This window comes from Sodiomyces alcalophilus, assembly GCF_042370955.1.
Source record: "Sodiomyces alcalophilus JCM 7366 unplaced genomic scaffold ACRALscaffold_2, whole genome shotgun sequence".
Taxonomy (NCBI): Eukaryota; Fungi; Ascomycota; class Sordariomycetes; order Glomerellales; family Plectosphaerellaceae; genus Sodiomyces; species Sodiomyces alcalophilus.
In genome coordinates this window covers 3,949,600-3,976,417 of record NW_027263533.1, presented here as the reverse complement: position 1 = coordinate 3,976,417, position 26,818 = coordinate 3,949,600, and the positions used below count along the sequence as shown (strand labels likewise).

At 55.4% G+C, this 26,818-nt stretch overlaps 8 protein-coding genes and 1 non-coding gene across 9 annotated transcripts; 3 read left to right on the top strand and 6 right to left on the bottom strand.

The window, feature by feature from the left end:
* Positions 1-388: 388 nt before the first annotated feature.
* On the bottom strand, positions 389-2,020 carry ACRALDRAFT_1075091 (uncharacterized protein). The gene is made up of 4 exons (XM_071018333.1): positions 1,548-2,020; positions 1,380-1,468; positions 1,168-1,299; positions 389-1,080 (listed from the first exon to the last, which is right to left on the bottom strand). The coding sequence occupies exons 1-4, from the start codon at positions 1,598-1,600 to the stop codon at positions 890-892; spliced, it is 465 nt and encodes a 154-aa protein (XP_070877550.1). The 5' UTR covers positions 1,601-2,020; the 3' UTR covers positions 389-889.
* A 324-nt stretch (positions 2,021-2,344) lies between these two features.
* ACRALDRAFT_1075090 (uncharacterized protein) lies at positions 2,345-7,289 on the top strand. Its single transcript, XM_071018332.1, has 3 exons — positions 2,345-2,612; positions 2,712-6,600; positions 6,631-7,289. The coding sequence occupies exons 1-3, from the start codon at positions 2,455-2,457 to the stop codon at positions 7,117-7,119; spliced, it is 4,536 nt and encodes a 1,511-aa protein (XP_070877549.1). The 5' UTR covers positions 2,345-2,454; the 3' UTR covers positions 7,120-7,289.
* Positions 7,290-9,086: 1,797 nt separating this feature from the next.
* ACRALDRAFT_1080323 (uncharacterized protein) lies at positions 9,087-10,103 on the bottom strand (the record flags this gene model as incomplete). The annotated part of the gene is made up of 1 exon (XM_071019003.1): positions 9,087-10,103. One exon carries the CDS (start codon positions 10,101-10,103, stop codon positions 9,087-9,089), a length of 1,017 nt encoding a protein of 338 aa, XP_070877548.1.
* A 2,121-nt stretch (positions 10,104-12,224) lies between these two features.
* Positions 12,225-12,295, bottom strand: ACRALDRAFT_t72. The gene has a single exon. It is a non-coding gene; the product is annotated as a tRNA-Gly (tRNA).
* Positions 12,296-12,668: 373 nt separating this feature from the next.
* Positions 12,669-14,952, bottom strand: ACRALDRAFT_1048275 (uncharacterized protein; the record flags this gene model as incomplete). Its single annotated transcript, XM_071015545.1, has 6 exons — positions 12,669-12,954; positions 13,031-13,283; positions 13,394-13,705; positions 13,796-14,152; positions 14,248-14,583; positions 14,682-14,952. 6 exons carry the CDS (start codon positions 14,950-14,952, stop codon positions 12,669-12,671), a joined length of 1,815 nt encoding a protein of 604 aa, XP_070877547.1.
* A 2,047-nt stretch (positions 14,953-16,999) lies between these two features.
* On the bottom strand, positions 17,000-19,344 carry ACRALDRAFT_1092374 (glycoside hydrolase family 43 protein; the record flags this gene model as incomplete). The annotated part of the gene is made up of 6 exons (XM_071019607.1): positions 17,000-18,395; positions 18,440-18,670; positions 18,737-19,022; positions 19,150-19,219; positions 19,262-19,288; positions 19,339-19,344. The coding sequence occupies 6 exons, from the start codon at positions 19,342-19,344 to the stop codon at positions 17,078-17,080; spliced, it is 1,938 nt and encodes a 645-aa protein (XP_070877546.1). The 3' UTR covers positions 17,000-17,077.
* Positions 19,345-20,430: 1,086 nt separating this feature from the next.
* On the top strand, positions 20,431-22,504 carry ACRALDRAFT_1061702 (uncharacterized protein). The gene has a single exon (XM_071016467.1). The coding sequence runs from the start codon at positions 20,866-20,868 to the stop codon at positions 21,799-21,801; it is 936 nt and encodes a 311-aa protein (XP_070877545.1). The 5' UTR covers positions 20,431-20,865; the 3' UTR covers positions 21,802-22,504.
* Positions 22,505-22,546: 42 nt separating this feature from the next.
* ACRALDRAFT_1075087 (uncharacterized protein) lies at positions 22,547-23,702 on the top strand. Its single transcript, XM_071018331.1, has 4 exons — positions 22,547-22,939; positions 23,023-23,076; positions 23,153-23,267; positions 23,352-23,702. Exons 1-4 carry the CDS (start codon positions 22,745-22,747, stop codon positions 23,456-23,458), a joined length of 471 nt encoding a protein of 156 aa, XP_070877544.1. The 5' UTR covers positions 22,547-22,744; the 3' UTR covers positions 23,459-23,702.
* Positions 23,703-23,807: 105 nt separating this feature from the next.
* ACRALDRAFT_1075086 (uncharacterized protein) lies at positions 23,808-25,972 on the bottom strand (the record flags this gene model as incomplete). Its single annotated transcript, XM_071018330.1, has 6 exons — positions 23,808-24,276; positions 24,336-24,868; positions 24,927-25,204; positions 25,389-25,519; positions 25,616-25,731; positions 25,799-25,972. 6 exons carry the CDS (start codon positions 25,970-25,972, stop codon positions 23,844-23,846), a joined length of 1,665 nt encoding a protein of 554 aa, XP_070877543.1. The 3' UTR covers positions 23,808-23,843.
* Between the last annotated feature and the right edge of the window lie 846 nt (positions 25,973-26,818).

The window sequence follows — 26,818 nt, the reverse complement described above, 5'->3', positions numbered from 1 at the left end:
ATTACTGACACAAAAGCAAATATGCGCGCCGCATCAACATGCCACCATCGCTGACCGCTGGCGCATACACTTGCACACACCACGTCGACGTCCCAGATTGCCATTGGAGCAAACAACGACGCAGCCGCCCCTGCATATACACAGGTGGTGTGCCGTGGCTCGTCATCTTGCAATGGTGGTCATAAGCCTCGCATTTTGGGAAGCTGGCCCATTGGCAGAAAAACTCCATCCCAGCAGCATCTCATGACGTCGTTGATCCAAGCCCAAAGTCTTCTTCTATTTGTACCTTGCTCCGCAGCCCCCTCAGATAACGCCAGGGCGACAATACTTGCGGTGTACGATGAGTTGGGTAGTACTCGCCGGGAACCGAAAATCGACTGTCGCAAGAATCAGCTTGGCCGAATGTGTAGTCGTGGGCCTGCTTTTCCAACCATTGCTTATACGAATATAATGCAGATATAAATTCAATACTTCGTACGACCAAGTAACGAGACCGTTGACAAGCATGTACCATAACCCCGTGCTTGAACGACATGATCACGACAGCCGGCGGTTATGTGGACCCCATCAACAATATTGCATTGTTTTCTCCCGTCTGCACATGAAGATCCACGTTGTGTTCGTTGGCATTGTCTCACTGCGGAATGAGCTCTCGCCGGTCTACGTCTCCCTGCACACTCAGAAGCCGTTTCCAAATCTTAAGATGCCCGTGGTTGTACCGCTCTGTACCGAGTGCTCTTGGCCAGCCGTTGAAATATCCATGCTATTTTCCGGTCCACGCTATCTCGCAAGTTGCAACAGCTTGGTAACTCCCCGCGACGTGATGGACCCTAACCCCGCGGCCTCCAAAAAAAGAATATTGATACTTGACACCGCTCCATGGCCATCATCACTCGCCTTGCTTGTCTGGCTGGGCGTATTTGGCCGTCCACTCTTTGGCAGTTTCTATCGCGGCATGCTCATCTTCCTTCCAACTCTTGGCCACGTCGGCCGCCAGGGGGTCATCGGGATTGGGGGCGCCAAGTAGCGCCTGGATGGAGAGGAGGATGGTGCGGATCTGGAGCGCAGGAGACCAGTTATCTGCGACAGACAAACGTCGGTTAGCGCCGGTTACTTTTTCATACGAGTCCAACCAAAAATCGTGCTCCGTTCGTCGCGAGGACCTACTCTTTAGGACGTCGAGGCAGATTCGGCCGAGCTTGTCGACATTCGGATGGAAGATTTTGGTAAGGAAGCGAATCTTGGGCGCGGTCATGGGGTAGTCCTCGGGGAGGAACAGCTCGAGTTTAAATATGCCACCTATTCATCATCAACACCCATTTATCCATCAGAGCTCAGGTTTCCTCTGCTCTGTGATGCGGGATCGTCGCGCTTCTGACCTTCGTATGGAGACTGTGTGGGCCCATGGATCTCGACGTCGAAGTAACGGAGGTTGTCTTCGTGGGGCACCGCGTTGATACCGGGGACTCTGTTTACGGGAGAGCATACATCAGTACGAGTCGCGCTATGTGTAATAAACCAAGTTGCCGAGACGGGTGAATGCTCACGGCTCCGCCATAAGGCGCTCAGTCTCCTTCACGATGCGTTTGGGCAAAGACATGGCGGCTCGGCAACGTAGGTGTAATCAGCAAAGGTTATTGCGTGTCTAGTCGGCAATCGCTATAGAAAGCGGCAAGCCCACTAACTGCGTAGCTGTTTACGCTGAGGTCTATTCGGAACGAGTTGCTCGTGGCGTGCGTCGTCGCAAGGGACCAGGTTCGAGGAGCTACCCTGGGTTGATATCAGACGATGGTGAGGGGCACCGCGCAGGATGACGAGCGTGTTTGCAATAGAAAGGTCGCCTTGCGAGAATGCAGAAGAAGATCTTTTGAGTGTCGTGAAAATCGGGGCGAAGGATCTATCTCTAGACCGGTCTGTGTTTGTTGTGAGGATATTTACAAGCCAACGTTGATTCTGGTCGAGGTGCGTTTGGAGGGGTGGCTACGAACGGAGTTGTTTTGGGGCGATTACTCTTATCGGGCGGGCTGCCCCTGCCCCGCCCACCTCACCTGCCCGTCAGAAAAAAAGCGAGAAGGTGCGACCCGCCCGATATTAAGACCCACAAGGAAGGTAGGTACGTACCCACACCACCTGTCTTATGTAAGGAGCCAAGGAATTGACGCGGTGACAATCCATCAAACTCTCAGGTCGAGACAACTTCGACCCGGAGTTTCCTCCAACGAACGACCACCAACCTCATCACCATTTGATCAGATATCCTTGGCAGCATCGGATCGTCTCTTTATACACGAATTTCATCCACAAAGATCTAAAGACGGAACGACATATGATATTTGAATGATCTGAAGCCATCAATACGCTCATGAGCCTCTCATAGGTTCTGGTGAGCTCGTGATGGGACGTGATCCATGATGCGATTCCGTTTTCGTCACGTCTTCCCATGAGCCCCTCGTCATGCCGGCCTTCGACCAAATCGACCCGCCTAAGAAGGGCAAGATTATCAAGTCGGCCTTTGATAGTGACAGTTTCGACTCCGATGGCACCATCCATGTCGATGGGCTCGTTGGCTCCGCCACCATCTCCCCTTCGGGTCGAGATGTAGCCCTTGCATCGTGAGTCCCTTCTTCATATAGGCCATGAACCGGGGGCTGCCTCGTCTCACATGGCCCGAAAATATCAGCTTGGAGTGCCAGTACTGACACGCAGCCCAGTCCCGAAGGCCTATCCATTATCGACTTGGACTGTCCCTATAACCCTCCCCGCCGTTTGAGTAGCCATGGGCTGCCCTGGCTGGTGACCGATGTTCAGTGGTCGCCCTTTGCCGTTCGAGACTATTGGATCGTATCTACCGCGAACCACCAGGCCCTGGTCTGGAATCTCAACTTGCGGGATGACTCGAGCTCTGGCGCTATTGAGCATTCCCTTCAAGGCCACAGTCGGGCCATTACCGACGTCAACTTCTCCGCCCACCACCCAGACCTCCTCGCTACCTGCGCCGTCGATGGCTACGTCCACTGCTGGGACCTTCGCCGCCCCAAGCAGCCGGTCCTCAGCTTCTGTGACTGGTTCGCTGGCGCCACCCAGGTTAAGTACAATCGCCAAGACCCACACATCCTCGCCTCGTCTCACGATCGCTGGCTGCACATCTGGGATGACCGCAAGGCCGTCGAGCCTCTGAGATCCATCAGCGCCCACACATCCAAGATCTACGGCGTGGACTGGAATCGATTCAAATCGACCGCCGTCGTGACTTGCTCCCTCGACAAGAGCATCAAGTTCTGGGACTACTCCAGCGACACCGACGCCCCAAGCCGTGTCATCTCTACCCCATTCCCCGTCTGGCGTGCACGTCACACGCCATTTGGCCGGGGTATGCTCGCCATGCCGCAGAATGAGCCAGGCGACCTGTACCTGTACGATCGCCGTGTGGATGATGACGCCCCAGCCGACACCCCGCCGGTGGCCATCTTCCCCGGCCACGGAGACCACAAGGTCAAGGAGTTCCTCTGGAGAAGCAGGGGAGGTATCACGGATGATGGCCTGGATGACCGGGACTTTCAACTCGTTTCCTGGGGAGCCGATAACGAGCTGCGACTCCAGCGCATCGATGCCGCCACTCTCGAGTCCGTGGGCTACAAGAAAGGTGAGCCGGCAGCCAAAAACATCAACCTCACCCGCAAAGGGGCCACCTACAAGACATTTCGAACCGTCGAAGACAACATCAACCGCGATTGGAGGAGTGCCACCATGAGCGATGCTCGTCCGGGCGCTGGAGAGGCCCGTCACCGACAGAGCGCACTCACCATGAGCATGCGGTCCAACGCCTCGTCTCATTATAATCGGATCGGTTCTGTTTGGAAGGGAGCTTCTATGAGAGCTCGGAACACGCAGAAGCAAATCGATCGGAGCCAGGCACAGATCGGCTGGATGAAAGGTATCGCCATGACCAAGAAGAAGCAATCGGCTTCGGGCGCACCACCCCGCGGCGCCGACGAGACAAAGGCCTCGTCGCTTTTCAACCCCGGGTATCCCGACGAGGACGAATGGGGGGAGCCGGAGACGGTTCAAGATGAGGTGCTCCGCGTGAGCACTCAGCTCCCCAAGGTCAAGTGGGAAGACATCGACATGGATGCCCTGTCCCTGAATGCCTCCCTCTACGGACCATGGGGCCGCCACGGGGAAACTATCTTCATCCAGGTCAGGGTCGACATCCCGACCAGTTATCCCAAGTCCAAGGCACCCAAATTCTTCGTCGAGAAAACGAGCTTCATGCCCGACGAGGTGCACAAGAAGATTGACACCGAAATCCATCAGCTCGCGCAGAAGTTCCTGGAGCAGAAGCAAAATTGTCTCGAGGTCGTCTTCAGCTATCTTTTGGGAGAGGTCGATCTCGAGTCCAGCACGACGTTCTTCAGAAATGTCAAGGACCTGGACGATGATCGTCTGGGCGGACTCGGCGACGAGAGCTCCAGCGAGGAAAGTGACCTGGACATTCCTACCGGCGGCTCGGCGTCCATGTCCCAAGAGCTCACGGGAAGCGTCGAGATGGACGGCACGTTGGCCCCGACCCATCGGCCGACCATCCCGCCCATGCCCCGGTTCTGCGGTGGTCGGTTTTCCAACGACGGGCGGCTGGTATGTTTCTTCCCCACCAAGGAAGAGAAAGCAAAGGCGCTCTTCTCCATGCCTCCAGAAGCGTTGAAGGAGCGCCCCAAAGGGGAGCCCGTTTTTGCCGGCTTCGGTCGCCTGGGCCACGACTTGGGGCCCCATAAGAAATACGGGAACGACGAGGGATCGGCCACAGAGGACCGGTCCGATTCGGATGAGTCGACTGACAGCTCATCGTCCTCGGACGATTCCGAGTCTACGTCGATGCATAAGATGAACCTGTGGTATCAGTCGCAGCATCGATTCAGGAGAACGTGGAGCGACAACCGCTCGGTGCGCTCCAGCGGAGGAGGGACGGGCATTGGGACGGGAACTGGCGCCGGGTCCCTCAAGAGGCGAGTCGGTGTAAAGCCTAAGAGCATCGTGTCCCTCCACGACCTGTCCGAGCTACAGCCCGCGAAGCGGGCATTAGCCCACGAGTACGCCATTTTTGGCGACGGAGCCAGCGTCTGCGAGACGAACGCCGAGGTGGCTACAAAGTACGGATACACCGAATTGGCCGAGCTTTGGCGCTATCTCGCGCTACTTCTGCGCAAGGATATTCCGCTTGAGCCGCTCGGGTCCGGAGACGACGAACCGGAAAGGCAGCAGGATTCGATACTCTTCATCGCGCGCGATGCCGTCGCACGACGCCTCAAGGCAGCACCGGCCACATTGACAACCGGCGGCCTCGCCACGCACGACGGCACGAGTTTGAGCGGACGCGTCAAGTGGGGTGCCCATCCGTTGGCACGAGACGTCCTTGAAGATTTATTCGAGCATTTCGAGCGGGCCGCCGATATACAAATGCTGGCGATGCTCTCTTGCATCTTCGGCGAGTCTTCGACTCATGACGGGGTGGCCTACGCCGAACGCCATTTGACGGAGCCCGAGACGCCATTGCCCATGAAGGCGCCGTCGTTTTCTTTGGATTATTTCCCGACGGATGCTTCCCTGTGGGTGCTGAACCGCCCAAACTATAGCAACATGACCTCGGCCATGACCACCCCCAGGATGGTTCACACGCCGATCCGGTACTCGGGCTCGCAGGGGTCAGAAGAGGTGGTCTGGCTTGGGGACCCTGCGTCGAATTCCTACTCGTGCGGTGAGACGCCTCCGACCAAGGGGACAAGGGAGCAGCAGCACCTGGCTCACGCCAGTCAGGCGCCTAGTTTATCGACGTCACCTAGCGGGCGGCCTGTGGCCAAACCCGCCCAGTCCGGGCTAACGTCGAGTTTTGCCATCAACTTGGGGCGGTCGTTCGCCGTGGGGCCGACGGCGCCGTCCTCGTCATCGCCCCCTCAGCAAGGGAGAAAGCGGCCCAGCCCTGCCGAAACGATCCTCAGCAACCTCGCACCAAGCATGATGGGCAACCTCACGCGGGCCGTGTCGGCCACCCCGGGCGATACCGGTACCGCGAGGACGTCGGTTTCGGACGACGAGGTGTTTAGGGATGAATCCGCGGCGCTGGTGCCGGTGGGGGTCTCGGTCCATCTGGAAGACCAGGCCATCTTTGACGACGACGGGTGGATGTCGGCGCCGTTGCTGGAACCCGACCGGCAGTCCACGTACGCCGCGTACCGGTATGCTTATGCCGAGATGCTCCAGATGTGGGGTCTGTCGCTGGCGCGACTGGAAATCATGAAGTTCAACGTGCTCAAGGAAGAGGAAAACGGAACGGGGTCCAGCGTACGCGATTCGTTCAGCGTTATCCACGACGCCGCCTCGGGCTTTGCTCCTCATCACTCCACGTCCCCAGGTTACCAACCGCCGGCGACAACGCCCATCGCATTTGGCAAGAAGGAGCAGCTCCAGTCCCTCATCGCTTCGGGACGTGGCCTCGACGTCACAGGCATCTGCCGCGTACACGAGACGCAGATGGAACCGCTCAAGTATACCCAAGGCTCGGCGACGCGACTCGGAGGTGCGGTAGGGATATGCGAACGGTGCCGGGCGTCACGCAACCAAACGAACCGGAGCCAGGCCACACAGACGCAGCTGACGTGCGTGTTCTGCCACCTTCCGATCGATGCGCTATTCGTTCCGTGCCTCGGGTGCGGGTGCGCCAGTCACGACGCGTGCCAGGCGGAGTGGCACGCGCAGGGGGAGACGCAGTGTCCGGCGGGGGACGAGTGCAACTGCGTCAAGGAGGCGTCGAACGGGCAGGTGGAGTCGTGGGCAGCAATCATGGCGGCCGTTAGGAAGGGCCAGCAGCCTCTGTCGTCGCAAAAGGTCACGGCCATGGGGACGCTGTCGCCTCCGGCCGAGGCGGCGGAGCAGGAGAAGGGGTGGGAGAGCGTGGCGTCGAGCCGGGGGCTCCCGAGCCGGGCGTATGGGTTTGGCGGTGGGGGGAGCGCGGTGATGAGCGCGGCGCGGCTGAGTTTGGGGCACAGGTGGAAGAAGGCGGGGGACTGGTCGAGGGCGTCGGGTCTCATGCGCAGGGAGGAGGGTGGGAAGGACGGCCGGAGATAGTGATTTGCGGTACGAGCGGAAGAGTGCGGTATGGAAAAGAAGAAGGGTGAATAGAAAGAAAAGCAAGGGAAGGAAAAGTTGAGGGTGCAATGAGGAAGTAAAGCTAGCTAGCTTGGTATGAATTTAATGACTATCAGGGAAAAGAAGCGGCGTCCTTATGTCTGTTGCGGACGTACGGTTATGAGGCTTGAGTCGGGCCCCACACGGGTGGGTCCGCAACCCCGGACGTCCCGATCCCGATTCACCACCACCGGCATCCCGATCCCCCGAGCCATTCCCCCGTTTCGCAGTATCATCTCTGTAGATTGTGGCAACCATCTTCTAGACACCGGTACATCTTCTACTTATTAATTACAGGATTTCGCAGGTGATACGACATGGTAGAGGATAGGCTATGGAAAGTCAAGGAGGCGACTGGTCTAAGGAAGTTGAACTGGGAGGTGATGGTTTGATGACTGATTCACTTGAACGGGTCGGATTGTAGTTATTAGCTGTTGACTCTTGAATCGCCTACTGGGGTGCGGCAATTGAAGTGGCCTAGTAGGCAATAACCAGGACACAAGTGCTGCAAGTCGGTAACCACCCAAGTTCTAACTTCGAAAGATATGAAATGACGGCTCAGAGGAGAGAGTTATTCACACGGCTCTTAGAGGCATTCATAGACGCCGTCTATCACTGCTATCTACTTGCCTACCTGGGAGAAGTCAACTTGCCTCTCTTACTCCCCGCTCCTTCTTGCATAAAGCCCTCATATCCTCTGCTTTACTTCCTTTGCCCTTCCTGATCTTCTTTATAACAAACCCTGGCTACATCGCAAAGAAGCAGCTGCCAGCCTGATTATTGTCTCTTCACACTGACCTGGCGAACGGCTCGCTTCTATAGAATGGCGTATCTGTTTTCTTTTGTACGCCTGGCTGCGACGGTGGCCTGCGCTCTTGCCTTCGTTTTGACTCTTGCGTCGTCTGCCACTGTATTCAGACCCGTATAATCCCCATATTCCAAATCAGAGTGGAAAGACTAACAGTACTATCTGCCGTGACTAGGCCGTTCCTACGCCGAAGAGCGAACCTGCGGTTCATGAGTCTGAAGAAATTGTTTTGAAAAAGGTCCATGGTGCCTGGGTCCCCTTTCAGGCAACTGACGAGGACCCCGTCTATTATCGTGCCGAGGCCGACAAGTAAAGCTGAGCAATGTCCCCAGCACCCAGAACATACACGGGAGATGTCTCCAGCGGGTGGGTGGTCAAGTTCCACTGTCCCTGCCAGCGGATGTTCTCTTTGTTCCAAACCGCGGTGATGGAACCTGAACGAGGGTGATCTGATTCTGGGGCTGGGTTTGTGGCGGACTGGTCGGCTGTTCATTTCCAGCACTGGCAGGCGGGATTATGGGCCAGGTACGAATATCATTTCTGCCGGCCTTGGAACTGTCTTGCAAAACAAAAATCAACTACCTATAGGCTATTACCACCTTTCATTGGGAAATGGCTGGATGTCGGTCTGATCACGGTTCATGTGGAGCTGCAGCGAAACACCAGCTATTTATAACCGTGTAATTGGACTTTTAGTCTATAAATGCAGAAAAGATCACTTGTGATACATACATCCCCTCGGGCATCAGCCATGGCTCGTCCCTCAAGTGGAAAAAAGGGATAGGAGTCTCCAAACCGCTTCGCACCCCAAGGCAAAGTAGTACATGTTTCAAGAAGGCCGTGATCGACAGGGAATTCGCCGCCGCGCGTCAATGGCCTGAATCTGGGACATTTGGTGGGGGCGACGCTGAAGTCTTAGCTACAGACTGGGCATAAGGTCTGCAGCCAAGGCAATTTTGCGTGCGAAAGGGTGTGAAGCAAATAAAGAGAAAGAAGCCCGGGAACGAAAAGGACATGAAAGAACTAAAAATGGAACGGAACGAGAAGTGCAACTGCCCGAGGCAAGCTGGCAGATAGAAAACAAGAGAGTGCCACTTTATCATCGGTATGAAGCAAGTAAACGGGCCTCAACCTGGTCCACTAGTATCTGCCAGATGATGCGACAGTGTGCCTGGTCGCCAGTCTCCCCCTCCGACCAAGGCGTGACGTCGTGCCATTCATTGCCGTCGGCATCCTCGCATTGGCCAGGGGCGGCGGGTCCCTCGTCATCCTGCCTGGCTGGATCCTTGTCCTGGTCGTCAGCCCTGTCAGCATCGCAAACTTGGGAATCGATGCGATCATCTTCGCGACCATCCCTGCAGCCATCGGCGTGGCCGCCCGGGACGATGCAGATCCGGGCGTACAGCGCGCGCCGGTTGTGCATCTTCGCCGAGGCCCAGAAGACCTGCCGCTCGTAGGCCAGCATCGACCCGGGCGGCATCTGTTTGGCCAGCGGGCCGTCCACCTGGGCGATGGCCCTGGGGGGCGAGGCGTCCAGGCGGGCGACCTGGACCCGGCCGGAGGATGCGAAGTAGCGGAACAGGTAGCAGTGGAGGGGTGTCTGGTTCTGAAAGCGGATGTGGCGCGAGTAAGCGTTCTGGGCCGAGAAGGGGGCGGCGTCCTGCGAGCCGAGGAGGTATTCGAACCAGATGTGGCGGAGGCGCGGGGTGTCCAGGCGGTCGAGCGGTAAGAGTCTGAGGGGTTCGGCGGCAGAAGTCGTGGTGATGGGGCCACTCATATCGCGGGAGGGGAGACCAGTCTGTGGCCGGATGAAGCCTTGGGTGGGAGACTGGAGGACGATGCGCTCTACGCGCCGGCGGTTGCGGCAGCCGTGTCTGCAGAACCCAGTGGCCGAGGGGGTCTCGAGCGGGGCTTCTTTCCAGCGAAGGGTGTCGATGCTGAAATTGGCGCGGGTATGGGGCTGCTCAGTGCAGAATTTGGGATGGGCTCGGAGAACAGCATCGAGAGCTTCCTTGCTGGCCAGGGCGAGTGGTGGGAGGGTAAGTCGAGGTTGAGACGAACGGGACGCAGCGGCGGTCACTTTCCCCTCGGCCTCTACTCTAGGAACCGTCACCATGTCGACCACTCTGCCGACACCTTGGTGGTGGGAGTACCATGCTTCTTCCCATATCTGTAGGCGAAGTTCTGCAGGCAAGCGGTTGATATCAAAGGAGGGTGTGCTTGGCTTCATGGCTCAATGGAATGGGCAATAAAAGAGGTCAAACTCGGGAAGCCCTGATGTGAGTGACAGACTGAGACTGTTTATATAACTTCGTATAAGCACTTACGTCCTCCCATATTCAGGAGAGAGCGAAACGCGAAACAATCAGTCGCGCAGAGTGGACATCCATTGCCCTGTCTACGCGTGTAGAGGCGAGAGGGGAGCACAGGGCAAACAGAAACGCGGCCAACTGTTCCATCTATTCTATCCAGTGTAGCAGAATGTCGCTTTTGACAGGGTGTATCCGCGGTCCGCCCCGTTTGCGGCAAGGGGTCAACGGCCGAGCCTCTTCATGTCTTGGGACGTTGGTATTGATTCGTCGGCGATTTTCCGAATATGTTGTAGTCGTCGATCTTGACAGAAATAGGCACTGGCTGTCAATGCGTATCCCACTGCGGTTTGGAAGCGTCACCGCCGAGAGGTGAGATGAAGACGTGGCGAGAATCCATCGTAGGTTAGCCAATAATATCGCCAGTTATGCGCCTGTTCCTGGTGTTGTCGTCGTCTTTCTCCCGTGGCATGAGTGGTGATGCGTAAGCCGGCAAGTTTGCATGTGCCATACAAGTGCGGAGTATTACATGTATTCATCAGATCTGCGGGAGCGGACATACAATAATCCGATATGCCGGAGTACATGTAATTTCTGAGACCTTGAGACCCCTGCCCCCAAAGGCCACGCAATACCGTCTCCGTGTATGCGCAATTACTTCCTTCGCTGAGTGGCAGCTAATCGGAAGGATCTGGGCTGGTGTAACTACCACGAGGTTGGGTAGGAGCGCCGGTCAGCAGCCGCACGGGTACGGGTGTCGATCGAAGATCTGGTGGGGGTGTGCGGGAGCCCAAGTGCCGGAAAGCTCTTCTTCAACCGCCCTTTCGCCTTTTCACTTCTATGCTTCGCAATCCCTCTCCAGGAAGCAGGGGAAAAACCGACTCCAAAGATAGCCAACGCTTGGCATATCCGTGGCATCGGTGTCTCTCCTCCCGCCTTCAATACACAGACATGTTTTGGTTGCTGAAACTCATACCATAGAACCGACCACGGTGTTACCCATCTAGATGATCCGTCTGAACGCATGAATTGCACTCGGTTTGTGGCTGAGCATCGTCCCCGCCAATCTATCAAGACACTCGGCGACTCCGTACGGTGTATGACCTTGGTGTGTTGAAAATGAGCGCTTCCCTCCCTCTGTGGCAGTGAATTGTGGCAAGAGCCAACTTCACTTGGTGCGGCGTGTACAGAGTCATACATATTACTTGTCTTGGTCGTTGGATTTCAAATCCTTGGACGAGGCCCGAAGAATGTTGCGGTATGGTATTCTACCTTGTTGCTTTGCTGCATGGCGAGAACCGCGACCCCTGGGACGGACAAATGTTAGGGATAAGGTAAGTTTATTGCTGTCCTCCCGTGAGTCGCCTCGGGTGGCTGGCTACTCACCCCAGGCCATGGCGATATCTCATTCTTCTTCCAATTCCCAATTCCTGGCAGCAGGAGCCCCAATGGAACTGTGGCATCATGGACTCCACTGCCCCTGAATACACTGGGTCGGGTTCCAATGACCAAAGATGTTGCTTTTGAGAACGAGAACTCGAATTTATTGCCCCTATTGATTCTGTGTATCGCCCAGAGTAAGCTTAGGGGAAGTCTTGTCTCGCCCCGTCACTCTAGCCGCGACCTATTTGCGGAAACGATATTCTTATGCTTGACGGTGGGCTGATTGCAGAGATTCCCATCCGCAGCATACAGCTGCGCCGTTGATGAGCAAGACCCAACTAGATTCCTCCGCCCTGGGAAAAAAAAGGATGAAAAAATAAGAGGGGAAAAAAGCAGTCAACTAATTGACCAAAGAGAAAAAGAAACCTTGGAGTCTCCCACCGTGATGAATGAACAACCTTTTTGGTCTGTCCCGATTGTTGGGGTTGCTTGACTGCCTGCTTGTAGTGGAAAAAAAAAAGAAAAGAAGCCAAAAAAGAAAACCCTGCGTGAACTGGGAATCGAACCCAGGGCTCCCCGATGGCAACGGAGAATTTTACCACTAAACCATTCACGCTTCTTTGGGTCGGTTGGGTGCATGTTACGTGTCGGTAACCTATCAATTATTCGGGTTCAATGGGATACTCCACAATTATTCGTGTACTGATTCAGAAGTCAGTCGGACCAATCCCGACCCCTGCCAACGCCCAATCTTATCAGGCTATTCCCGGCAGTCCTTTCCTCCTTCCTGCCATGGTCGCGTGACTGACGCAGCAAGTTGCAACCAAGTACTGGAAGTTCCAGAAATCGTCATGGCAGAATAGTCGACCTACGGATGGCTTGAGCCAAAGTATTCACTTCTGCCAAAAGGGTATTTCTGACTATCTTCCGAGCCCACCCCCCTAGTTCTCTCAGACTCTTTCAAGTGGCGGACAAGCCTGATCTCCTCCTCAAACACCCTTGGCCGTGGCGATTGTCGTCGCCGTTGCCTCGGCCTTATTCTCAGCTGGCAGAGACTCGTCCGACACCCCCGAGACGTTCCTGCGCTTCAGCCGGCCAGTCTCGTCGTGTGTGGCATCCCACTCGGCCAGCTGATCGAGCGGGACACGGACTAGGCGGTGCGTGTTGGCTCCGGTATCCCCATCCACCTCAAGGACCTGCGTCCGCATTCGATAACCTAGCCACCTAGGGAGCACGTTCATCCAGAAGACGTAGTAGATGCCACAGAGAATCATGCTATGTTGAGAATCCATCTCGTCAGTTCGTGACAAGCTGTCGGGATGAAGGGGAGGTGACCATCGAGAAGACTTACATTCCAATACCGACAACACAGTACGTGGCGTACCAGAAGCTCACAGCACCGGCATACGGACCACCCTTGGGCGGGAACCAGGGCATGACCAAGGTATAGATCTGGACCAGCAAGAAGAAAATGACCACGACATGCCAGGCCTTAAATTCGGGACGGGGCTGGTTTGAACGCTTGCGGCGGTAGCGGATGAGGTACAGACCAGCCACCATGGCGGCAAAGAACATGGCGTCGGGATACGTCTTGAGTTGAACCACTGTGAACGCCGCGCGCTTGTCAGCCAGATCTTCCCCGTGACGTGGGCGGCTGATGAAGTATCATAGTTCACCCGGATACAGATATTCAAGCCCACAACGATACACGTACCAAAGGTGAAAGCATCGCCGGCTGGCGGAGCGCAGATCATGATGAAAGTCATGAGCCACTTGAGGAAATACGGGCCCAGAGGCGTCCCAAAGGGTCGAGTGGACACCCAGAACTCGGTCCAAGGGAGCACGCCTTGTCGTCCAATCTCACGGATGGTGCGGGATTGACCGATCAGCACGACCAGGAGATTACCGAAAGAGCTGAGAAGCACGCAGACGTTGAGGGCCTGCTCGGCTGCGCCTTCTCCGAACGCCGTGCGGAAGAAGACGGCCGCCGCAATCTCACCAGACTCGGCGAATTCTTCCTTGCTCACTGTCCATACACAAGCAGGTTCAGCTTTCATTCGTCCTCTCCAATTGGCCTCCACGACAGAATCACGATTTGGCAGCCAGCGTTACGTACCTGCGGAGAAGTAGGCGATATTGCAAAGGAAGTACAGAACGAAAACGAGGCCCAGGGACGCCGCGCCGAAGCGCTTGATGGTTTGAACGGGCCTCTTGATCTCGTTGACCACGTTGAAGGCGTTGGAGTAGCCGGTATAGGCGAAAATAATGCTGACAAGTGCGCTGGCCAAGTCATTGCCATCGGTGGTGGTGCCACGGAAACCGTCGCGGAAATTGCGATGCGGGTCGGGAACGCGGTCGATGTTTCCGCCAAGTATGACCAAGCCCGTGATGGAGATGAAGACGAGCAAGATGAGCTTAAGAGCCCCGATGATGTTGCTTGCCCATAACGAGTACTTGTTGTGGGCGATGACGCCTGGGCGTGAGAGGATACGGACACACGATCAGTTCATCCACCATACTTTTACTATTTCCCCGCATGACGTCTCCTAGGAAAAACGGACGACTTACAGATCACAGCCACGGTGTATGCGGCAATGGCCACACCACGCATCTCCCATTCGGTCGGCTCCCTGCCAACGATGCGCCACAGGTAGCGCGAGAGGACGACAGCATTGCTGCTGCTGAAGGAGAGCAGGATGGATTGGACGGCGAAAGCGACGGGGAAGAAGTGCTTGGGTCGAGGATAGGCCTGCTCCAGGTAGACGACCTCGCCGCCGCTACGGTTGGGGAAGTAGGCAGTCAGTTCGAGGTAGGTACAGAAGCCGGCGACGGCCATGAGGAAGCCGATAACCCAGTAGACGAGAGCGAGGCCGACGGAGCCTGTGGATCTGAGAATGTTGCCAGCTAGAGGAAAAAAGCCACAGAATAACGCCGGGTCAGCACTGAGCAGTGAGCACACGATGGGTTTGCGCGAAATACGAAAGGGGGCACGGGAACTTTACGAGTCGAGAAGATGCCGGTACCGACCATCATGTTGACGTTGAGGAAGATGACGGTGATCCAGTTGACATGGTATCCTAGGGGCGATTTGGACTCGACGGGAGCACCGACTGCCTCCTGGTACGAGGCTCCGGCTTCGTTGCCGCTTTGGAAACGGATGTAGGCAAGCTTGCCCTCGCGAATTACCGACGAAGCATCGCCCTCCGAGGCCGCGTCATTCCGCGCTGGAGCTTCGCTGGTCCGGGTGCGTGGTTTCAACCGGTCGAGGGCCATTTGTGCGAGATGCCAGTGGGTAGGCTGTTGCTGCTGCGGTCTCGGTGGCAGTAGGTGACTGCGAAAACGTCCTTCTTGTGGGTTCCGGTCAACAGACTCTGGCCCCTAGAGAAACTGACACAAGTGGCAGGGCGCCCTGTTGGGATTTTATTTGGTTTGCGGCGTTCCAAAAGGGGGCCAACAACGCCACATACATATGTGTGAAGCATCACAATGTGTTTAAGACCCGACTCGCCATGACCCCTCGAGCATCTCCATTGAGGATGACACATATCATTCCATCCCTGTAAATGAACGGTTCTGAGTTTTCACCTGGTTGAGTACCAGTCAGCTTTCGGGCAGCAAGGCAGGTCGTGTTGCGCGAGGATGCCTACGTTATTTACCTTCCTAGCTCGGGAAGCCAAGCGAGCACGCCATCCGGTCGATCATACGGCCAACGGAACGTAACGGGTAGGCAAGTCTTATCTAGTCCCTTCTTCTCTCCAATGGGACTCCTGGCGGAGAATACAAGAAGTGAGTTTGATGTAGCACCCGAAACCTGCAGCGACAAGTCGAAGATGGTGTCTCAGCTTGTCCTATCGCCATGGCCCATGGGCGCCTACGGCCAATTTCTCCTCCCTGTAATTACGGCGTGCTACATAAAACCTCGGGGCTACTCGTGCTGAGAAACAAGATGCTGCTACATGAAGTTATACTAACACTAATACATCTTGGAAAAGGAACGGCGATATTTCAAGAAACAGCAATGACACAAGGCCAATGCTCGTCTCCGCTACAGTTTGGTTCTATGCGTATTATCGAAGTATAGTTGATACATGAAAGGAAGCTATGGAGGGATTGAGAATTGAAAACATGAAAAGGGAGCTCTTGGCAGATGATGCCACAATGTCAACGCGTTGCGAATCTATTGCTCGAGCCTCTCCGTTTGTTGGCTCACGCCGCTTAGCCTTCGCTGTGGCCTCAGCTCAAAAACCACCCATTGAGAATGTAAGCTAGAATCGCAAGGGGGTCGGCAGTTCCTCTAGTGATGCCCTTTTCCCAATATAGCCTCGACTCCGGCGTCTCATATGACATGTCTGTTTACTCTGGCCAAACAATGACTCGGAGGTGTTGCGTGCTGGAGCACCTCATTCCGGAGGGTTGTGGCGTGGTTTTGTCCGTGCGTGCTCTGTCGAAAGCATAACAGCAGTTTCCGTTGGTTTGATAATAGAAAGCATTCATCCAGGGGACCTGATATGAGAAGTTGATGGTCTGATATACCGGCCTTCAAGGGGGTAGACAGTATGTAGGTTTTTCTGAGGCCGCTGATTGATGCGAGAACCAGCTCGCAAAGCAACCGATATTCTTCTCGCTAAAGGAGAACCAGTTGAGAATATGGCGGTTAATGGATGTCTGAGGTCTCTTGAGCCTCGAGTTTTGCCTTGCTACTCTGGAGATCTGGGACGCAATTAGCAAAATTCAAACTTCATACCACTGGGTCCTTTATTTTCGGCTACGGGGGATTTCGCACAATTACCGTCATTTCCCAACAAGCATCGGAGCACGCTGCACCGGCGAGAGGCCGGCCGGCGGACTTCGTTCGGCCGATACCCGAGAGTGGGTCTGGGCGGCGGCAGCAGGCGGCGGTGGACTTGGGTCCGGACTTGGGGTCTGGATATTAACCGGGATCGCTTACTCTAGCTGGATGGGCGAGCATATGAGCAGGTATAAAATTCTCTGCACGGGGTATGAAGCGAAAAATCAAATGACTTTCTCCACGAATATGGACTACGAGGCGAGTGGCGCGCGCGATACTGAGGAGGGGGCCGAGGGGGATATCAGTCGACAAATGTTGGTTGAGGATAATTAGATCTTCTTTAGTGCAGAGCGTCGGTTCAAACACCGAAATACTGGAAGAACTTCTCTTTCCCTTCTATACTAATTTATGTAGGTATGTTAGACAAGCATTTGTTATCGCAGACTTTTACCACTACGCTAAAAAGGAATATCCCTTATAACGATAGGGTAAAGTACTGCTTATATTGGTTGTGACATTTGTGATGCCTTATGCATTGAATATCATTGCTCTTACTGAGTCTCTCCCAATGCCCTTGTAGAGTCCCTGAATGCCCTGCAACCCCGTGAATTATGCCGCCCTGGTCTTCGCCGAGCGGCGGGCGGGCTCGTTTCGGTTGCTCAGCGCCTCAACCAACGCTGCATGTTCGGCCGCCGTGACAGGAATGACGGTACCATGACGGGGGCTCCTCGGAAGGTTGTAAGAGCTCGAAACGCGCCAGTCGGGATTGCCAATATCGTCCGTCTCGAGGGGGATGTATCCACGACCGCCATACTCGTCAACGAAGAGGTAGAACTTGTCGCCGTGCACGTCGCCCGGGTTGGCCCGGAAGGCAGTGGGTCCCTCGACGGCACTGGTGCCAGCCTCGGCACCTATGCACGAAGCCTGGGCGGCCCACGAGTCCATGGGATCGAGCAAGTAGCCGGCGTGCTCCTGTATAATATCCGTGCAGCCCGTGACGGCGCCCTCGTCCTTGGTAAACCGGTACAGCGTGGCGTCAGCTTCGAGCACCGTGGTGTCGATGCGGGAGTCGCCGGCGTCTTGCCATATTTCCGGCTCGCTAAAGGTGACGAAATCGCGGGTGAGGGAGTAGAGCATGCGATGGTACGATGCGCCTTCGTGGTTTGGGTCATTTTCTTGGTCGTACAGCGACGACGCCCAGAAGACGGCATAGGACCCGAGTTGGGGGACGTAGAAGGCTTCCGGGGCCCATGTGTTCCCTGCGCTGGGCGGGGAGACCAGGACATGGCGTTGCTCGGACCAGTTGACGAGGTCGTGCGATTCCCAGACCTCGAGGTAGTGGCTGCCGCGGCGGACAGCGTCGCCCCAGGACGTCCCGCTGCCGATGGAAAGGTCGGTCGCGATGAGGTAGAAAGTGTCCCCTTCGGGCGAACGGATGATGAAAGGGTCGCGCAGGCCTCCGGTTCCATGTTCGGAGCGGAGGACGGGTGCGCCGCCATTTAACTCCTGCCAATCCAGGGCATTGTTGCCAATGCTGGCCGCGAAAAAAATGTTCTCCCCGCGCAGGCTGCTTTCGGTAAAGTAGGAGAAGGCGTAGCCTTCGAATGGGTCGAGCTGGACGGCCGGGAGGACGGAGGCATTGAAGTGGCGTTCGTGCAGCTCTCCTTGGTCTTCTATGGAGGCGATGAGGTCGACTTGGACGGCGCTTGGCTGGCGGGTGACGATGCCGTCGGTGGAGATGATGGCCGGGTCGCTGCTCTGCCAGGTCACGGCAAATCCTCCTGAGGAGTCGGGAAGGTGGAGGTTGCCTCGGACAGAGTGGATGTTGGTGACAGTGAGGGCAGCAAGGGCGTCTTGAATAGCGGTCGCTTCCACTTCTGACCCGGCTAGGGTCAGAAGGAAGAGTAGAGCAGAGGACGAGAGGGCTCTGTAAGGGGAGATCATGTTGCGAATGTATCACACGATTCACACCCTTGGGCGCAGTGGAGGCCGTTTGTGCGTCGCACAGGATTTCTCCCCCCTTTATAAACGCTGATCATCATGAGACATGCGTCATGCCATATCATCGGGCCTGTATAGTCGTTCAGGATGTAAGAGGGGCATCGGTTGCGCTGCGGAAGACATACCGAAGGCAGGCGGGAATGTCTTCCATATGCGAATAGAATCTGAGGAAGGCCGAAGGATACAACGACCAAAGACAGTCTCTCCCGAATGAAGACAAAACATCGACGATCGGGTCATCTGCACCGGTTCCAGGGTCAACAAGACGTGCGTTTATTCGCGCGGGAAATCAAGGGGTATCCTCTCAGCGCTCGGCCGTTGCCATCTGGGGATACGATGTCACATAATGCCAAGGGATCGGCATATCGTTGTGAATTGCCGAGGGCAGACCAAGGCGGAGCAATGCCCAAGAGCGCCAAGAGGGGAAAAGGGACACCAGCTGTCCGGGACGGATTAGGTGCCGTCAAGCTGACTGAATCATGGGCAAGCCAAGACTCAAGAGCCTCAGCAGACGTGGGCGGAGACAACAAGACGAGAGGAGCCAAGTGAAGCGCTCGAATGAAAGGGGTTTCGTGGGGTGAGACGAGAGGACCAGGACGGTACTATCCTTGATAATAGCCTTGATATCGCACGATATAACGTCAAGCCATAGAGGCCTACGTACAACGTACATAACAGACGAAATGCGAGGTTTCCATTGCGCGTGCCAGTGAATCTCGAGATCAGAGACTCCATCAACTGGAACTTGAGCTTCAGTTTCCCGACTTTGAGATCTAAGTGAAGTTAGTGAACCATGCCGGCCATGCGGCGATATTGCGACTCCCGACAAATCAAGAGGAAAGGAAGGAGAATCAATGGCCTAATTACACGGTCATATCATGAATAGCCTATGAATACATCCAAGTTGAATGACCATCTCGCACTGGCACACTGCTACTACTCACAAGAAGACGATATTGAATCAGAATGTATGGTTATCTGAGATCATGAACGTGAACACTGAAGAATCCATGTCCCTGGTCTCCTATAAGCCTCGGCCGCCCAACGTGCATCTTCCTCCTACATAAGTTATTTATAGCTATTATAAAGGGTCTCGGAACTCGCAATCCACCCGGCGCTCTAGCAGCTCCATTAGTCCCAAGACCCGGATTCTTCCGTCTCGTCTCGACGAATGGTTGCTCCACCAGCGAAACCCTCTGCGCCTCAACTGCCTCAAGTAGTATTTCCTCCGTGACTTGTTGCAAAGGATTTGAGAAGAATGCCATTTAAACTACGTATGTACGCACTTTTCTCAAGTCAAGGGGCCGAAAGAAGTGTCTTTGGGAAACGATGGAATATGGCCCGGGTTTTCGGGTCGGGACTCGGCCGAAGCCGTTGCCAAGGGGTCGGGGGCGAAGCCAAATGAGGCCAAGCTTTCTTGGGTACAGCGCATGGCATGAATGAAGACCTCTTTTTCTTGTCGGAGTACGTAGTAATTATTACATTAATACATGCTGGCTGGTGGCGTGTGAGTCGGTGTCAGCTCCGAATTTCGAATTTCTAGAAAGGAAGAAGCCAGGAATGGGGACGAGACATCACCACCTGTTCTACGGAGTCCTAATGGTAGAGCTTCCTTTCCAAAATAAAAATAAAAAATAAAAGAATAAAAATATTAGTGCATTGCACAAGTCTGCCTAAAAGGGGTAGAACCAAACGAATTCCAAGTCAGGTGTTCGCACATTGTACGTACTTAACCAGAAAAACACTAGCGTGTTTTTATAGCCAATCAAAACTTGCCAGATCGTTGGGCTTGTAGAAAATGCGGTACTTTCATAACGTCTGGACCTAGGCCGACCCACCCGCGGTATTGAATACGAGACACCCTCTGTTGTTATTCCCTCCGTTATCCCGAAGTACGTACCGCTCCAGACTTGGACCGATTCCTGGGACAAAAGTTCGTTCTTTTCCATTTTTTCCCATCTCACTCACTTCGTTCCCTTTGCCGTTGTGTCTAAAACGTCCATCGCCATCGCCCCATCGGCAACTTGCAGGAAACGCTCGATTGTCATTCTTTCTTTTTTATTCTCATTTTCCTTCAGACATTCGCTCGCTTCTGCTGTTCCAGACACAGCTTCCCCCTTTTCTTCTTCCCGTTTTCTCCCCTACCGCGGCATTCCCGACCTGCCTCATCTCCTCGCAGGAAGCAAACGCCAAAGGAAAGCGACAGCCAACCAATTCTTCGATTTCGAGAGACGCAGCGTTCCTTTCTGGTACATACGCCCGAACAATAACCATCCGATACAAGCGGCATCTCTGTCGACTTGACGGCCAGCGTGGCATTGGGACACCGGCCATCCCTCCCTCAGTCCTGCCGACACCTACCTATCCCTCCTGCGAATCACCAACTTGACTAGATCATGTACCCCACAAGGCTTTTCCACCTTCTCCTGGTGGCCTTTGGCTTCATTGCCGTAGCCCAAGCTGCGTATCCCCACGAGGGCAGGCTAGAGCAGCGAAATAGTCTTCGTCGGCGACAAGATGACGCGTCACCCCCTGCATCAGACAACAGTCCTCCGCCAACACCCACCGGGACTGATGATGATGATGACGACGACGACGACGATGATGGGCCCACGAGCGAGACTGAGCCGACCACGGAGCCTACCACTACGCCAACGACTACCACAACAACCCCTACCACAACCGACGAGCCGACGACCGAGAGCGAGCCTGATACCTCGCCTACTCCCTCCCCCCCGCCTTCCGCTCCTCCGACTCGGACCAGCTCGACCACTACCACGTCCACCACCTCGACGGCCGACAACAACAATGACGATGATGACAAGGACGATAACGACAATGGAGGCCAGACCCCCACGTCGCGGACGTCGCCGACATCAGCACCGGAACCCACCACGTCCATCATCACATCCATCATCTACACCACCAACTCGGACGGTCAGGTGAGCTCCATGACGTCCGAGATTATGACCACCCACACCCCCGCCGACCTCGTGGGCGACGGGTCCGACAACGGCGGCGGCGGCGGCATGCCGACCAAAGACCGCAATATCCTGATCGGCGTCGTGGTCGGCGTGGGCGGCGCCATCGTCCTCGGCGCCCTGGCCTTTGTCGGCTGGCGTCTCTGGGGCCGCAAGAAGCGCAACGACGAGAACGACCACCTGATGGACTACACCACTGCCGGCACCAGCGCCTTCAACAACGATCCCAAGACGGATGCCATGGCCGGCTCGCCCGCCACCGCCGCTACCGGCCCCGGCCGCACCCCGTTCCAGACTACGCTCGAGAACTATCACCAGCCCACCCAAGTCAATGCCTCGTCTAACTTTTAAGCGCGGCTCCTGACGAACGACGGACCATGACGCGGTTTGGGGTGCCGGCAGAATGACGACGGGTGGCTTGGACGAGGGATTGGCGTTTTCTGTTTCTGTCGCGACGATGCGCGTCCCCGGCAAGTTCGGAGTTATGGATCGTGTCAACATTTGGTGTCTTATTTTCGTTGTCTTTCCTTTATTTTCTCTTTTTTCCCTTTATTATCACTCCGGAGGCAGCTCGTGCATTTACAGAAGCCTGACTTGACCATCTGCATCAAGACTACACTACATTGTTCGCGATCTTTCTTTTAATGGCACTCTTTCCCGCCTCTGCATGCGTACATACCCCTGGTCATCTCGCTTTGGCAAGAAGGAAACCACCGCCCAGCATGTCTTGTTACACCACTCGCGTATGTACAAATTCATAGACTTAATAGGTATCTAGATCGACGGTCAGCCCAGACTTACCGCCCGAGCGAACTGCTGGGGACATGGTAGCTAAGCCAGCATGTAAACTGGATCGTGGCTATTCAGATCAAATCATGGAGCCTGGTTGAGTGGAATATAGGTCGAGTCTTCTCTCATCTCAAGACCGAGGACATCACGTGCCACCATTATGCCAGGACCAGACCAGGATGCGCCTCGTCTCAGGGATGTTTCAGATCAAGACTGATTCTTAGCGGATTCGAGAGTTCGGCCTACAGAATAGACTCAATTCACGATTCCCTTAATTGCTGTTTGTCTCCCATTCCACCACTCTATTGTAAGTTTCCAGACGAAGATTCCGCGACATTTCCCATCACCTCAGACTCACCTGTGTCCAACACCCGCCGTCCTCTCAGCCGCAAAATCGCCCACAAAATCGATTACCCACGACCCGGTCATATCCTTCGGTGATCGTGCAGCATCTGCAGTCTGTGACGAGAAGGAAACGAACAAATACAAGAAGAAAAAAACAAGAATGTCATCCTTATCCCGGTGGACAAGCATCCTCGCAGTCGTGCTCGCCGTGGCGACGATGGTCCTGTCGGTGGACATCCGCGAAGGTCTGCACGAGGAGCTCCAGTTTGGCTGGAAGATGGGCCTGCGGCCGCGACAATCTGCACAGGACCTACAGTCCTTCCGCGAGTCGGTAGGAGGTGCCTCGGCACCGGCGGTACGATCCCACCCACGGAGCTCCGTTCTTGCGAGTCGACGTGAATACCCGTACCCGGACTAACTTGCGTCTTGGGATACTAGATCACCCAGTCGAACGACCCTGACAGGCCATTCTCCGTCGAGGGTGATACTTTCGTATGCTTGCTCTACTCCTCTACCTCGCCGTCCTCATCTACGCGACTGGAATGCTGACAGCCAAATCTTCAAACAGCCCGACTTCGACACGGCCGCCGACCGAGCCTGCGATATCCAGAAGAATAAGTGTGCCGAGGCAGCGAACAATCAAGGGGGTAACCACGAGGTCAACGACTGTGACCGACAGAACGGTTTGTTCACCTTTTACCCCATGGTCGCATCCAATTTCTGCGCCGATTGCGATGCCAGGTGTGCTAATCGTGGGTGGTGTACAGAGCGATGCAAGGCGAGCATTCCCCAAGCAACACGGACGAGTTTCGGGGACCCTCAGCCGGCTCTCGTGAGCTCGGATGCCAACTTTGATTATTTCTGTGATATTTGAGGACTGGGCACGGCCCCGATATTTTGATTCGTTTATTTGTTATTATTTTCTTTGGGACAGGGATAGAAGCGAATCATGTCGAGCTTATTTATCGTGTCTGTTTCGCGGCGTTTCTGTTGGGACAATACTTGGGCGTCGCATGGAATCAAGTCACGACGGTCCGTTGAATGAAGAATTGGCGTGTCCAATCAACTATATTATACTTTTATTGAAGAAACCAACTATCTATGCTACGGGTTCTTCAAGAGTCGCGTAGACAACTCCAGGAACCCCCCAGGGAGGTTTGCCCCTCTAATAGGATCAGCTTGGAAAAAAGGGGTGAATTCAGCCGTCGCGTGTTCGGATTGGATGCGCTACGGTACGGTCGACTGCAGTTTAGACTGCCTTAATCAATCGTCTTGGGGGGCGGGCCCTTCGGAACCTCGTTCTCCAGCCGCACCGCCTTCTCCGCCGTCTTCTTCGACTTGGGAATGTTCCTGGTCGTGAGCGCCGTCAGGGTCGCGGTGCCACCGAACGCAATGGCGACAAGGTACACCAGCTTGAACGACTCTGCATGCGACTGCTTGACGGCGTCCAGCACGGCCTGGACCGTCGCCTCGGTAACTCCCGAGATGCTCTCCAACGCAGCAGCCGTGTTGGTGGCAGCCGCCGTGATTAGGTCCGGAAGGCTGCCGCTGAAGCCGGACTCGGCGGCCGCCTCGGCCACGTTCTCGGGCATGACTTCCTGGAAGCGGTTCTGCAGAATGGCCGTGTAAATGGCCGTCGCGATGGCTCCGCCGATGAGCCGCATAGTGCCCAGTACACCTTGCGAGACACCGCTGTAAAAAGCGTGTCAGTCCATGGATCTCAACGTGTAGACTTGGGCCGAGAAACTTACATATCGCCCTGGTCCTTCAACGCAAGCGAAGACATGCCAAAGGCCAAAAAGTTGACGGGCGCAACAAGCATGGAGATGAGCATAATCGTCGCGATGGCTTGGCCCACGTCACTGACGCCCACCGTGCTCATGGAGCCGATCAGCGCCGTCTGGATGGCGAGGTAGGCCACCATTTGCCACCGCTCCCAGCCCAGGTGCACGACCAACGTCAAGACAATGGACGAGGCGGCGATGGTACCGAACGCGAAGATGTTCGAGTACACACCTCGGAGGATGGGGTCGTCGGCGGGGGCGAACAGGAGAGACGCCTGCCTGGGCCACAGAATGTTGGAGCTGTAGTACAACATGCCGCCGATGAAGACCACGGCCGTGATGGCACAGAACTGGGGAGACTGGCTGAACATCTTGGGCGGCAAGATGGGGTGCTTGAGGGGGTAGTACGCCTCCCAGGCGATGAGGGCGGCGAGGAGCACGGCCGAGAGAACAATCGATGAGATCACCGCCGCGCTGTTCCAGGCATAGTCACGACCGCCCTGCAGGTAAAGAACGCCGTTAGCGCTGGCCTTTGGTAGGAAAACTTTCAGAACGTACCCAGTTCAGTGCCATGAGAAGGAGGACACAGCTTGCCGTGAACAGCAATAGGCCAACGTAGTCTAGCTCGCCGAGGAGCTGGAGCTTGGACTTGCCGTCGCCGTGCAGCGTACGGAACTTGGGGGGCTTGTACCAGAAGAACAAGGCGACGGTGGCAGTACACTCAAAGGCGAACATGTGCCAGTAACAAGCTCGCCAACCCAGGGGGCTGTAGGTGAGATACGCGGTGACCATGAGGGGGCTAAACATGGCGATGACGTTGGACGCCTCGAGACATCCTGTAACCCACTTGTCAGCACTTGCATCTTTTTGCTTGTCTTTTTAGAGTCATGTTTTGTTTCTTACCAAGAGCGAGGAGTCGTCGCTTGTTGGGTACAATCTCCTGTACGCAAGCAAAGATGATCTCCTGGAACCCGCCTCCAAAGCCCATGATAACGCCAGCCGCAATCATCTGCCCGACACTCTGTCCCAGGGCTCCGATGAGAGACCCGATCGCACCCAGCGTGGACCCGGTGATAAGGAACCATCGCCTGCCGAAGATGTCCGAAATTCGACCGCCCACCGTGACCAGAACCGCCGCCGCAAGGTTCCAACTGAAGAATCAAGTCAGTACATGCAGCTACAACAGAAGAAGCCATCCATATGGCTAAGACCTTTGGGGTTGTGTGGATGATGGATGATGGCCTTACACAATGTTGATCCAGGGATGCATGGGGTCCGGGCCCAAGTCGGCGTTGATTGCGCTCAGGGCAATGCCCGGCATGAGGAGTGTGAAAAGGTAGCCATTGTAGACAAGGCAAAGAGACTGTGGTCATGTTAGCCATTCTTCTTGCTTGAATGGTAGGGGTAGGGAGACTGTGGTCTTGACATACAATAATGGCGAGGATGGTCTGGAAAGTGATGCCCTCTGGCTCCTCAGTCTGCGACTCGACATGGACATCCCGCTCTGTCTCCTGGGCGCTCGCCACATTAGACGGAGTCTTCTCGACTTCGGGCCCGGGAAGAGGATTCGGCCCGGCCGGAGTAGGGCCGTCGTTGATCCCCATTGCAGCGGTCCGCGAGTAACTTTGCGTCAAGGGTGGTGAGATGGGTGTCAACGGTCAACGGTCGTGATGTGGCAGTTGGATCCGTTCCTGTCAATGTCGTCCCGAGTTACTGGGTCGATATGGGTCTGGTCTGGCGGGGCACAACGGACTCTATCTTCTTCTCCCATTTATCTGGGACATGTCGTGCATTAGTAGGCGTGAGACGGGAGGCTCTTGATAGCTATCGGTTGTTGCTCCCGGGTTGAAGTGGATGCTCGAACGGCCAGCTCGGGTGTCCTCACGCGGGTTGTATAACGGTCCTGTCCATCTCGATAAACATGCTCGCGGGCCGGCTGTTGGGACGGTGACTGACCCTTAGTGCCCGTTGGGCACTGACATGGTCGAGTTAGTTGGAAATAGTTATCCTAGTTACCCACCCGACTGGGTCTCAGACTAATACTGTCCAGGGGCAAAAAGTCGAAGAGAAAACCCGATATATCAGAGCCAAGCCCGTCCGAGCTCTTCCATTGAGTCCTCCCAGCCTCGTTTCTCTTTCTGTTCGCATGGTTGTAAATCGGATACTTCCGAACCTAGGCTACGGATCTCGTCATCCCAACTTGACCATGTCGTTTTTGATATAGTCTGAGAGGTAATGTCAAGTAAGGTAAGGTTAGTTCCAAGCACACCCGCCATCAAGACTGTCTTGTCAAGACTGTCTTGCATATGGCGCCTTGGCCAAGTTTCAACGGTCTTCATAGTCCGATGGCCTGAAGATTGTATTGGCCACGGCCGGGAGTCGCCAAAAGTACGCTCCCTTGGCACCTGAGTTTAGCAGTTTAGAATCACTTGGCACGTGGGTGGAATGTT